General features: G+C 39.4%; 1 protein-coding gene across 1 annotated transcript in view; it reads right to left on the bottom strand.

Moving 5' to 3' along the window:
• Nucleotides 1-14,202, bottom strand: part of TRAPPC9 (trafficking protein particle complex subunit 9) — a 1,005,189-nt gene that overhangs the window by 3,883 nt on the left and 987,104 nt on the right. Inside the window, exon 23 of the mRNA XM_044684475.1 lies at nucleotides 1,235-1,458. Coding sequence (XP_044540410.1) covers nucleotides 1,235-1,458 — 224 coding nt within the window. The remainder of the gene's footprint in view (nucleotides 1-1,234; nucleotides 1,459-14,202) is intronic.

A 14,202-nucleotide genomic window follows, 5' to 3' on the forward strand; every position in this document is an offset into this window, starting at 1 on the left:
CATATTTTTGTTGGCCACTATCATTCCTGAACTGTGATGACCAGACCAGACTACTTTAGATATGTACCAGACAAGATCAGGTCCATCTCCACTTATATGTCTTAATGGAATCTATGAGTCAATTTTTTTTTTGAGAAAGGGCTGCATATTGAGCTTGTTGTCCCTAAACCTTTTTCATCTTCTCATATTATGCACACAGAAGTACCTAATAAATACTTCAGAAGATAAATAAAGGTATGATGGGAACTCTTCAGCTGAAGGAACTTTAGGTGAACCTAGTGAGCAGGGGTGATCATAGAAGATCAGGATCCTATAGCTAAACTGAATCCAAACTTAGGAAAACTCACAATCATGATGCCTAAAGCTCAGGCCCTACCTCTTCCTAGCTTGCTCTGAGACCCTGTTTTTAAGATTCCTGGTTTTGTCCTAGAGTCTATTTTGGGCATAGACCCCTGCATTTCTACCATTCATCAGCTCAGTTCTTATCTACCTTACCTCTTTCTCCCCATTTGTACAGAAACTTGTGGTCTAATCTCTTTCCTTATTCTCCATGCTGAGTCAAGGCCAATCAGCACCATGGATAGCACTGAGCTCCATCCCTTAGTGGGGCCTCAAAAGAAACAGTACAGGCATATGTGACCTTGAAGACTGATCTCCCACAACCAAGATCCAAAACTTCTTTCTTCAGTCATTTTTTCATCTTCCTAGTCTATTCTGGTTGTGTGGCTGCAACACTTGGTTGCTTTCTTTCTTTCTTTCCTCTTGGTCTCTCCTTTGACCTCCCCCAGCTAGAGTTTTTGTTCTTCACTTTTCAATTTCAGGTACCAGTGCCTCAGCACTGGCAGCAATCCATTTTAAGGGCCAAATCTGAGAGACTGGACTTTGTGCAAACTTGTGGAAAGGGCTTTAGTCTCATTAGTCTAGCAATATACCTGGCTTCAAAAATGGCTTCTTTGAGAAAATGAAAAATAATGAGGCAGGGCTAGAGCTGTAGATGACTACCCTCTGCATCAGCCACTGGATTTGATTAGATGACCTCAGAGGTTCCTTCCAACGCAAATATTATATGATTCAGTGATTCTGTGATTCTAAGATTCTATACGTGAAAATTTTTATATCTTGGATTATAGAAGTCTAAGCAAAATAAGGAGAGAATTCAAGACTAGAAAGAGCCATGGAGAAGTTCTGGGCCTAGGATTTTTTTTCTGTTTTTGAACAGAACAAACAAACTTACTGAGTCAATGTAAAAGGTGTTGGAGCCCACGAAGGTGATGGCATCCTGAAGCTCATAGTTGTGCACTCCATTCTGGTAGTCTTGATAGGGGATCACTGTGAGGGCAAAGGGCCCCACATTTCGCTTGCTCCAGTTGGTTAGCCGTATTTCAAGTGGGATGGGGTCACCAACTTGGCAGTCTGCCACAACATCACAGTCACATAGCTGTCCATCTACGAGCACATCTGGAAGGCAAGATGAGAAAACCACCAATTACTGAACAGCTACATGAACTCAAATCAGCACATCTTTACTGAGAAGCTACTATGTGTTGGATGCCATACGCCATGTTTGGTGTGGGAGGTAAGTGAGAGGGAGAGCAGGATCAGAGAATTAGAAGAGATAGTCAAAGGGGCAGCTGGATTGCTCAGTGGATTGGGAGCCAGGTCTAGAGACGAGCGGTCCTACGTTCAAATCCGGCCTCAGACACTTCCCAGCTGTGTGACCCTGGGCAAGTCACTTGACCCCCATTGCCCACCTTTACCACTCTTCCACCTATAAAGCCAATACAAAGAAGTTAAGGGTTTAAAAAAAAAGAAGAGATAGTCAAAGACATTCATCTTTTTTGGAAGAACAAATCTTAACATACATCATGCAGAGTACAATTACATGCTGCAGGAGATCCAGGGAAACAAGAGTATCTTACATTTATGTAGCATTACAGTTTTTAAAGCACTTTCATGTCCATCATATTGTATCTTTCTAAAAATATTAAATTTACTGCATTTGCATGAAAAGTCTGTAAGTCAGAGCAATGGTGTGTCTACTAAGAGAGGTATGAAAATGATACCCCTTGTATACATGCTATTCATCAAAAGCTTTGTTTGAGTTGTTATTGTCCATATGACTAGACTTGTCAAAAAAATAAGCTCCTAAAATCACATTATAAATATGTGCAGTTATAAAAGTTTTCATTAAAAATTGTCTCACATGGCACAGGGTCTTGTACATCAGTGATATCAAACTCAAATAGAAACAGGACTACTAAAATTGACATAAAGCTCCCTGTAGCCTGCAAATTGAATGAGAAAACTACATATCAACATTATCTATGTTCTACTGTATTTTTATTTATTTTGTTAAAGATTTTCCAATTACATTTTAACCTGGTTCAGGCAGCATTCAACAATGTTGTTGGCTGCAGGCTGACTGCAACAGGTCAAGTATCTGACACCATTGCTTGACATAGTGGGCGTTTAGTGAATTCTTTTTAAAATTAATGATTGACATAACAATGTAACAATACCTGTTTCAACCAATAATCATATATTTAATCAATGACCTTTTTTGGTACTAGGCACTGGAAGACACCAAGAAAAAGGCTCATCTTCTGATGTCGTATCTTTTAACATTTTAATTCCATCCAGGGAGTTTTCTTGGCAAAAATACTGAAGTGGTTTGCCATTTCCTTCTCTAATGGGTCTCCCTTTGTCAGAACTTTCTGCTACAACTTATAATGCTGCATGAAATAGCTCATAGTTTCATTGACCTTCATTGTAAGTCCTTCTGCTATGAGGCAGATATGATTATAACATATTTAAAGTTTAAAAAGTACTTTATATATTATCTCACGTGAACATTACAAATATTTGTGGCTGGCTACATTGCTTTTAAAAGTATCAGAAGCAGGATTTTAATTTCAGGCTTCCTAATTTCAAGTTTATCTTTCTCCTACACTAGACAAATGAGTATGTGTAAGTCTTCTAGGTATTCTCTATGCCATGCTGCCCCATAATTCTTACTTTCAAGAAGCTAAGACAGTGACACATTACAGAATAAAACAATGAGAGAGTAGTTATGGACTTGCTGATCTAGTGGAAAGAGTCCTAGATTTAGGCACAAGTTGTAGCTCCATTACTTGGTTGGTTCTTGTTCTTTGCAGTTGAAGAGGGCCAAAATGACATCACGGGGTCAGTGTACGGTGTGCCTAACCCTGGATGAGCAGAGCAATATGTATTCAGAAGGCTCTACCATAGGCTGGGCACAAATAGCCCATGCAAACATTTGCTGTCCTGTAGGAATATGATCATAGTCACATCACTTTACCTATATGAGCCTCAATTTCATTACTTGCAAAATATGGATTGTAGTTCATATTTGTAAATAATGTTTTGTGGTTTACAATCACTTTCCTCGCTATAATCCTGTGTCATGGATGGCGCAACAGTTATATGCCATTTGAAAACAAAATTTGGACTTGTGATTTCATTGGTATGTGGAAGGCCTGGTGAGGAATCTCCTTCTACACCAATATGGATCAGCACCAGTTTTGCAACTTTGAGTTTTGGGTAGTTGCCATGGACACTGAGTAGTTAAGTGATTTATTCAGTGTCACACAGCCATTATTTAAGACTTTAAAACTATGTCTTTCTGACTTAAAGCCTGACTCTTTTTACTACACCATAGTGCTGATGATCTCCATTGTACAGGTAAAGAAATAGAGGCCATGAGAAATGACTTACTCAAGGACATACAGCAAGTAGAAGTTGGTGATTTATATTCTGAACTGTTATGGGAGCCATGAAGATAATGTAGGTCAGTTGCTGTTTAACCAAACGATACTATAAACTGGAAACTACATGAAATACTATTGACTCTAAACAGAATAGGCCAGAGAAGGAAAGGATACAAGGGCATTGAGTCCCTGGAAGAAGATAGGCCAAATTTTCACCTATTTCATAATTTTTTTGAGCCTTGGGCTCCATTCTCTACCTCTAATGGTGATAGTTCAGTGGTTAAGCCTGAATGTAAAATGTTTTGAAATCCCATTGGTGATGAACTCCACACTGAATTCCAAGGCAACCAGAGAAGCGGAGAATGAACTTCATTATTTTACTTTAATCTATTATTATCAAATATCTTTTTATCTTTTTAAATAAATAAAAACAATATATATAATTATATATGTTACATATATAAAATAAAAATAAATTAAAAATTAAAAACTAAAATAAACTAAAATAAGTGAAATGAAAATAAATTAAAAATTAAAAATGTCTTTTTAAATTACTATTATCAAAAAATGCTTATCTTTTCCAATGAGAACCATTTCAGTTCTCATTTTTCTTGATACTGACTTTATATGGCATTTAGATAAGGCTTAGACTCAATACCTGGATCTGCCACCTTCTTTCTGCTCTCATGAATTTAACTCTAATTCAGATATAATTTCCTCTCAATTCTCTCAATTATTATGATACCCTCCTAATATGTCTCTAATTTTACTTTTTTTCCCTAATCCATTCCTCATGCCACTACCAAAATTATCCAGGTCTGGAATCTGTTTGGATCTACTGTTTGGATTAAACATCTTCAACGGTACCCCAACTGGCTAGAGGAAGAATAAAACACAAATTGCTTTGCTTGGCATTCTGTTTTCTGTGATCTGGCTCTGTGCTTACTTTATACCACTATACTTCAGGTATTCTCTCTTCTGGCCATCTGGACTACCAGATATTCTTTGATCTTACTCTTCTCTCTCCAGTGTTGGTCCATTTTGAGCACACAGTACCTTCTGGGATGGACTTCTTCCACAATGGGACCCTTGATATGAACTCTCTCCAGTTTCTGCCTCTTGAAGTCCTTTCCTTCTTTTAAAGTTCATCTCAAAGGCTATATCCTTCAGGAATTTCCCTCTAAACTTCACTCTTAGAAATGATCCTTCTTTGTCCAATATCTCATAATCTCTCCCAGCACTTGTAACATTCTGATGGTATTGTATTTCTTTATTTATGTCTCATTCTCATGCCAAAATTTAAGTTCCTTGAAGGTGGGGATTTTGCTATTTTGTTTTGTTTTTAATCTTTGTAATCCCTGTGCCAAGCACAGGGTCTTTAAATCAGGCTCTAGAGCCAATGTTTCCCGATTTGTTTGTAGACATGAATTCTCAAAATCTGTCCATGTGAACTGAAAGTACTGCAGCCATGTCCAACATTGGAGCCTTCAGCAACTGCTTTCTTTGTCTTGATCAGCTGGTAAGCCCAAGAAAAATCAGAAATGGACTTTTTGTGTGAAGTATATTTTATTTTTACTGAGGCAGGAAAGTGGGTCACGAAACTTAATCTGAAGGACTCAAAAACCTTTTGCTACTTAGAGGGGTAAACTTCAGTAATATGGAAAAGCCTTGTTTCCTGGCAGTACTGTGTAAATGAAGTTTGACTGTGTTAAGTCTGAATGGGCTAATTTCATATTTGTTGACAGGTTGCTCTGTCGTCATTCTCAAATAATTTCCTATTTTAATACTTTGTTTTCCCATCGACTCCTCTAGGGAAAAGATCATAAGAGATTCCTAGGATCTCAGAGCTGAAAGGGACCTCGCTGGTCACCTAGTCCCAGCCCTCCCTGAGGGACGATGCTTTCCACGACATCCCTGACCATGGCCACTCCATAAATGCTTGCTGACAGTGTTCTCTGAGAAACAGCAGCTCAGGCTAGCAATGATGATTAACCTTGTGTTGACACCCAGCTGTGGTGTCCCTGCCAGCATGCCAGAATGAGAATGATCTTTGAACCCCAACTCCAAATGCTATACCCAGAGGGGGTGGGAGGGGGCCCTCAGATTCTATGCAGGGATGGAGTTAATTACATTTGTGGTTTCTGCATCCAGAGTTCCTGGGAGGAAGTCAGGCCCTGCAAATACTCTGCAAATGGAATTGGCTTGCTTGGAATGAAACTGATTTTTGCTTATGTTATTTATAGATCTCCTTCATCATTTCTTTCCCTGGAAGGAGGCCGGGAAAAGGAAGGCTATTAGGGCTATGTTAAAGTCAGTGTAGTATAGGCAGATCTTCTGATTTCCAAACTGGGTTCCAGTCTGGGAAATGCTGCTCTAGCAGAAAGAGTCCTGGATTTATGGCCAAAAGTCTTGGTTTGGCGGCCTCAGTTCTACCGTTTATTAGCTGTGTGACCCAGTTTACTACTCAAGTCCCTTCAGCAGTGCGGTATACTGGTTTGGGAGTCACTGGATCTGGGTTTGAATTCTGACCCTGTTCCTTATTATCTGTGACCTTTGGAAACTGACTTTCATTCTCTGGGTCTGTTTCTTCTTTTTAAGGTGGGGAGATTGGACTAAACAAGTCTTTAGGTCCTACCTAGTTCTCTCTTTCTTGGGTGGATGTATGGTCTAATATGCATGGGCATTCCCTCCAGCAGGGAAGATCAAAAGCCATCTTTGACTTCTTTTTCTGTTCAGCTCTAGTCTAAGTCTCCTAGGCATTCTCCACAAGGGGTCCATCTAAGAGACTTTCCTCTAGATTCCTTGAACCTGCTTGGATATGAATGGAGGCTCTCCACTGCTCTGTGCTCTCACCATGACCAGCCCACAGACTTTCTAATCATACTTTTCTGAAGATTGTATGTCTTGACTATATGTTACTTGTACTGTGCAGCCTGTTTTCACCCACCATGTGCCTTCCCAAAGCCCTCCAGGTAACCCAATACTTTAATTCTTCAGAAACCCTGGAATTCTGAGACTCTTAGTACCACTAGAAAAATACCGATGCTAAAAAAATCCTGCTCTCGAGTTCATAAATTCTTTCTTGCTGAACCCTAGCTTTCTAATGTGTAAAGGAAGGATGGTCATTGGACTACCTACTGCACAGTAGTGCCACAGGGCCCAAATGATATATTAGCTGTTAAAGCAGCTAATTTGTAAACATAAATTCTGATACAAATATAAGATATGGCAATGATGATATTACCCAGGCAGACAAGCCAAAGTGATGGTCTGGGTGGGTGGGGCTGGACTAAGGACTTTTATACAGAGTTTTGAACAATGTGAAGAAGGTACCAAGGGCTAGAGTGATGCCATGTTCTATGCCTTGTTGTCATGAGGAGAGCGGACTGAATGATGATCATAACTACTGACATTTCTATATTGCTTTAAGGTTTGCAAAGTATTTTATATAACATCGTCTCATTTGAACATTGGTGGTTATAGCTACTGTCCACAGATAGTATTTGTTTGAAAATCTTGGGAAGGCCTAAAAGTCCTAGCTATAAAAATTATATTTCTTCTTCCTTTTTCTTTGGTAATTTATAATCTAATGCCACATTTGCAGAGAGACCCCAACGAGTTGGAGCATGTGTAGAGAAGGGTAGCCAGGATGGTGAGAGGGTTGGAGACCAGGCAACATGAAGCCAGAGTCAAGAAAATATAATATATATACATATATATTTATATATTTAGCCTTGAAAAGAGATTGGTATGGGGACAGGACTGATTTCTTCAAGTATCTGAAAGCTATTCACACAGAAGAGGGAACAGTTTTATCCTGCTTAGCCTCAGAGGACAGAGGACACAACTAGATTTAGTTAATAGGTGGAATATGGAGAGGCTGATTTGGACTATATGAAGAATAAACTTCCTAATGATCAGACCTGTCAAAAAGTGGAATAGGCTGCCATTTCAGGGAAGTGGTATGTCACTAGAGGTCTTTATGTAGTGTCTAGATAAAACATTGAGATACAATAATGATGATAATGATAATGATGATTAAAAACAACACAATATTTGCATTTTGGGGAGCATTTTAAGGTTTGTAAAGCATTTTGCTAATATTACTTCATTTTATCCTTATAACAACCTTGGGAACTAGGTACTATGATTATCCCCATTCTATAAATCAGAAAACCGAGGTAAACATAGTAAATGACTTGTCCAGGGTCATATAGCTAGTAAATTTCTGAAGCTGGGTTTGAATTCAGGTCTTCTTGTCTCTAGGTCCAGAGCTCTATCCTCTGTGCTACATAGCTTATAAACTATGACTCTGAGGTCCCTGTTTCCTTTATTAATCTGATTCTAGTCTTCTAAATGCACTATCTTTTTTTTGTTTTTGATTCTCATAGCAACCGAGTGAGAGGACATAGAGTAGAGTTTACTCTTGACTCAGAGAGAGGAAATACTTTGCACTATGTGATACAATTCTTAAATCTTAGGGAAATGACCACTTTAGAAAAAAATTAATTTTTTTTAAAACCCTTATCTTGGGGCAGCTGGGTAGCTCAGTGGAGTGAGAGTCAGGCCTAGAGACAGGAGGTCCTAGGTTTAAACCCGGCCTCAGCCACTTCCCAGCTGTGTGACCCTGGGCAAGTCACTTGACCCCCATTGCCCACCCTTACCAATCTTCCACCTATGAGACAATACACCGAAGTACAAGGGTTTAAAAAAAAAACCCTTATCTTTTCTCTTAAAATCAATACTGTGTATTGGGTCCCAAGGCAAAAAAAAAAAAAAAAATAATAAAATAAGAGCTAGCAATTGGAGGTTAGGTGACTTGCCCAGGGCTAGTTACTTGCTCAGCTAAGAAGTGTCTGAGGTCACATTTGAACCTAGTACTTCCCATCTCCAGATCTAGCTCTCTATCCACTGAGCCACCAAAGCTGCCTCCTAATTTTCTTTTAAAGGAAAAAAAACTCCACTCCTTTCAGATGTGTTGTTAAATATTATATAGGCATATTCCATGGAGGAAAGACTTTCTGTTCTACCCTGACCAAGAGACCAAAAATTAAAGCCTCCTTGCTCTGAGGAGTTCTCTCATTTTAATGTCTTCTGTAGGTTTATTCTTGTCTCTTTTCAAATCAGAAGCAGATTCCGAGGTCTTTCCATTCCAGATAGGGCAAGCTGATCTTATAGAAGAGCTTTCCTATTTCCCAGTTTTCAAATAACCAAAAGCCAAGTAGTACAATTATTGTTATACATTTATATACAGTTGAAAGAAACTGAGGCTCAGAGAGAGGTTGTGACTCTAAAATAATAGAATTTTAGAGGTAGAAAGGACCTTAGAGGTCAATCTACCGGAAACAGCTTTCATGGGCTTATTAAGAATCCCCTTTATAGCATCCCTTATAATCTTCTAGCTTGAAAACTTCTAGGAGCACTCACTAACTCCCCAAGCAACTTATTTCATTGTGAGACAGGCTAGATTTTTATGAAATTCTTCCTTGTGTTGAGCCAGAACTTGGCTCTCTTTATGATTTCCACTTCACTGGTCCTAGGGATACCCTCTAGAGATGTGCAGAGCACATATAATCCCTCTCCCATATGCTTGACAAATGGCCACAAAGACTTCTAGAATCATGAAAACTATGAGGAACATGCCATCATTTCTACTTTGGTCATTATTATTACTCCATCCAATGGAGTTATGTTGGGCATATGACTCAGAAAGTCTTACTAGATGGACAAGAAGTCTGAGAGAAGTAAATGAAATCTCCACATCAGCCACAAATCTCATCACAGGATAGATCAGGAAGAGTCTACTTACAGTTTATTTAACTGGGCTGATTAAACATCTCCAGACCCACAGTGAGAGAACATCAAAGGCTTAAAATTCAGCTGCAGTACCATCAAAAACAAACTTTAAATACCCTTATTTTCATTCCTCTGTTCCTGACCCTTTCTAGGCACAAATGAGTTCTTCCACCTATCTTACACAATGGTTGTACCATTGCTATGCATTTATTTTGTTCTATTTAAAGTACATGTGTCCATGTCTCTCCCTTCAATTACAAATGCATGCTCCTTGAAGGCAAGGATCTTGCCCTATTCATCCTTAGCATTTCCACACATACAGCTGGTCCTAGCTATTGTTCAGTTCTGGGGTTTATATTTTAGGAAGGAAATTGATGAACTAGAGTGTGTTGAGAGATGGGGACCGAGCATGGCGAAGAATCTAGACACATGCCATTCAAATAATTGTTGAAGGGAAGGCAACATGGCATATAAGGGCATTGATTTGAGTCAGAAGAGTTGGGTTCCAATCTCATCTCTGATAACTAATTATCGTGGGCAAGTCATTTAGCTTTTCTGTGCATCATCTGTAAAATGAGATGAGTGCTACAGTCCTGCAACCAGACAAGAAAAAGCCAATCAGAATTCATGAAAATAGACAGAAATTAAAAAGAGCTTAATGGCAACCTGGTGAAGTTTGAAGTGTTGGGGCTACCTGGGCAGTGTGAACTGAAAACCTAATTCACAGCTGAAATGTGGGATATTCACTTTTGAGCCCACCATCCTTCCTGCTGGGTTCGGAGAGGAAGAGACAGAAGGAGAACCAGAGGTTTGGCCCTCGTGGCTGCCAGCCAAAAGTTGCCAGTGCTCACTTATTTCACTTATTTCTGACCAGACCCTTCTGCATTCTTCTTTATGTCAATGTGTCTGATAAATGCAAAAATCTGGCAGTCACCTAAAAGAAATGAGGGGCTTGGATTAGATGGGCTGTAAGGTCCCTTCCAGCATCTAACATCTGTGATTTTATGTTTAGTTTGGAGAAAAGACTTAAAGATGACATGATAACTATCTTTAAGTGTCTGAAATGCTGCCACAGAATAGAGATTAAATTTGTTCTATCTGGTCCCAAAGGGCAGAAATAAGAGTAATAAAGTCACAAGAAGGCAGATTTCAGCATATGGTAAGGAAAAGACTTTTTGACAATTGGAGCTGTCCATAAATGGAATGAGCTATGTCAGAAGGAAGCTCATCTGGACCCTTCAAATGGAGTCTGGATGATGACTTGTTAGGGATGTTCTACAGAGGATCTACTGTGTTCAAGTTCAGCATAGACTGGCCTCAGAGAACCTTTCTAATTCTGAAATTCTCTGGATATGAAATATTGTGCTTCTCACACTTCAACGATCCCTTTGATTTCACAACTTTAAGAAAGAGCTTTTGACTCTGAGTCAGCAGACCCTGGTTCTAATCCTGGCGCAGTCACTAATTGCCGCACTAAATGTTCTGAGAACTCCTGATTCCAGTCTGAGGAAGGTGGCCTGAGAGAAGAGCTTACCCAGTAACTGTTCCAGGCCCCTTTCTTTCAGCATCTTGAGCTCTTTTTTTCTATTTATTATGTACCTTCCTCCCTAAGTCTGTTCCTTCTGCCCTCTCTTCAGAGTTTCCCCTTTCTTTCTGACTCCTCCCGCAGGTAGTATTTCTCCTTTTTCTCTCCCCTGAATAGAAGCTTTGGATTCATTGTGCATGCTTTCTGGTGGGCACATACACATAGGCATGCATGTGCATTTTCTTCCATTGGTTTGCCCATTCTGAGCTTGCCAGTGGTTTTCTCTTTCTTTTTTTAATTGTAAATTCAATTCAAACAAAAGACAGACATGATAGCTGTCAGCCTCAGTGTCTCCTAGGGATGGTCACCATGCAAATGCTGAATTAATGTTCTTGCTGTCTTTGGCTCCTGTCAGAGCAGGTCCTCTGGCCCAGCCCAAACCTGCCCTTTGTACTGGGAGACAAGGGCCCTAACAAGCTCACTCCACAGCAACTGCAAATATTGTCAGGAGAGCCACTGAGCTGGACATAATTGGGCACCGGCCCCAGGATTTAACTCTTTGCATAAGCATAACACGAATAATAATAACTAACACTTCTATGGCAATTTGCAGTTTATAAAGCACTTTCACAGACATTATCTCATTTGATCTATGTTCTAATGTCTCTTCCAGCCTTGACATTCTAGGATTCTAAAGGCTGAACTGTGAGCCTAGGAAACAACTGCCAACCACTCCTTGTTCAAATGACTTTTAGCAGGAAGTAGAGCTTTGATCACTAATACCTGACAACAGATACGTAAATCAACAAGGAATACAGTGCAATTGATGGCTTCTTTCAAAAAGAGAGCTCTAAAGGTGCGGTGTGGTGTCAGAATCCAGAAAGGAGTGTAGCCTCAGGCAGCAGATAGAAAGGAATGCCCAACACAGGTCCAGACACTCTGGTGACCAGTCATAACCTCAGAACACAAGCTAGAAGGGTCCAGTTCTGACATGATACATTCTTTGATTCTATATGGACAGCGAATCATCACACAAACTCAAGAGTTGAAGGAACTTCAGAGGTCATTTAGTACAACTCATAGTACAATATCCCACATCGGTGATTGTCCACTGGCTGCCTGATTATCCCCAGGGATGAGGAACTCACTACCTCCCGAGGTAACCCAGCAATGATTGTTGGGAAAGTTTTATCCTTTTATCAAGTGGAAGTCTGCCTTCCTGTAATTTCTACTCATTATTCTTGTTTCTGCCTCCAGGAGCCTAAAAGAGCAAACATAGCCCCACTTTCAAATGAAGGTCCTTTGGATCCTTGAAGACAATGCTTTTCCCCCACCCCTGCACCATCCTGTCCTCTTGGCAGGAAAGCTATAAAGATTGAGTATAGGTCTAATGAAATACTGTTTGAGGGTTGTTAGAAGGCAAGACCAGGTAGGTTTGGAGAGGTTCATTACCTGTTTGCTGCCCTCTAAGGTGGCACAGTGGGTAGGAGTGCCATGGCTAGAATCAGGAAGACTCATTTTCCTGAGTTCAAATCTCACCTCAGATACTTTCTAATTATGTGACCTTGGGCAAGTCAGTTAACCCTGTTGCCTCAGTTTCCTCATCTGTAAAATAAGCTTGAGAAGGAAATGGCAAACTTTGCCAGAAAACCTTAAATGGGGTCATGAAGAATAGAACACAACTGAAAAGACAACAACAACCCTCAGAGACCAACTACTAAGTTATAGAGTGCTTTTGATCTGCATTTTTGGAGGGATCATTCATACTGATGAAATTACAGCTCTTTCAAGTATTGAAGCAAGTAAGATTAGCCCATCTGTTTGCCATTTGATATCTACTAGTGATGCTTACATCAAATGAGACACCAGATTAAATATTCTGAGGCCCTTTCTAAGAGATGACCCACATGTATATAGTATACTACTTCCTATTCTAGCAAGCCTCTTACACATGTGCAGACAGTTTTAGAGCTGAAAAGAATTATTTGAGATCAGTTAGTCCAATACTCTCATTTTGTGGATGAAGGAACAGAGACTTTGAGGATGGAGTGACTTGTCTAGGGCACACAGCAAGTCATGGCTCAGAGGAGTGCCTTGTATAGAGCAGATGTTTAATAAATGTTCAAGGAATATAACTGAATATACTAGAGACTGGTCACAACAACAGCTACACATTTTTTCTTTTTCATCAGAACATAAGCTCCTTGGGGGCAGAGACTTTTGTCTTTGTAACCCCAGAATTGAGGAGAGTGTCTGATAAACAGCGGATGTTTAATAAATGCTTATTGATCAATGGATTAGTTTGAAGCTTTTCTACTTACCAAATACATGTCACATTTATTACCAAATTTGATCCTCAGAAAAATTTATGTACTAATTAGAACAGCTATCCAGTCCAATCCAACCCAATTCCATCAGCATTTATTAGGTGTCTACTTTCTTCTAGGCTGTGTTAAGCTAAAACAAAGATGAAATGAAAAACTTCTTAAGTTATTCTTAAGGATCTTATATTCTACACCTTATAGTTGAGGAAATGGGTTCAGAGAGAACAAAATGACTTAAGCTAGATAACAACCATTCCCTGTCAGATCTGGGACTTATTCATGTATGTTCTGACTCCAAGACCAATGCTCTTTTCAGGTTAACTATAGACATAGTCATTATATATGTGTGTGTATATATATATATATATATATATATATAAAATACTCTCATAATAACACTCTTATAGTGATTTGGTGCTAGTTCTCTCTGTATCATGTTCTTAGATTTTCTCAGATTTCATGGCTAGGCCCAACGCTATAAAGGTCATTTGATCCATCCTGATTCTTCTCCACCAAGGGAAAGAAAAGATGGCAATGGACTGAGTGAGCATAAAGAGTTCGATAAGAAATAGATTTTGCTTGAAGTTTTTCAAGAAAATTCAAGCTCTGCAAGATGCCCAATTCCTGACTGCCACAAGCAACATGATCCTGGGAATATAAAACATGAACTTCTCCTTCCTTCCCACCTTACAAGACTGCCATGAGAAAAGCACTTTGCAGATCTTAAAGGTCCATGCAAGTGGGAGCTGTTATTATCATTGTTATTCTTATGACATTCTGCTTTATCCTCAAGGGAAACCACTGGTTTTCCATGAGACAACAGCATAGA

The sequence above is a fragment of the Gracilinanus agilis genome, chromosome 1 (assembly GCF_016433145.1).
Source record: "Gracilinanus agilis isolate LMUSP501 chromosome 1, AgileGrace, whole genome shotgun sequence".
Lineage (NCBI taxonomy): Eukaryota > Metazoa > Chordata > Mammalia > Didelphimorphia > Didelphidae > Gracilinanus > Gracilinanus agilis.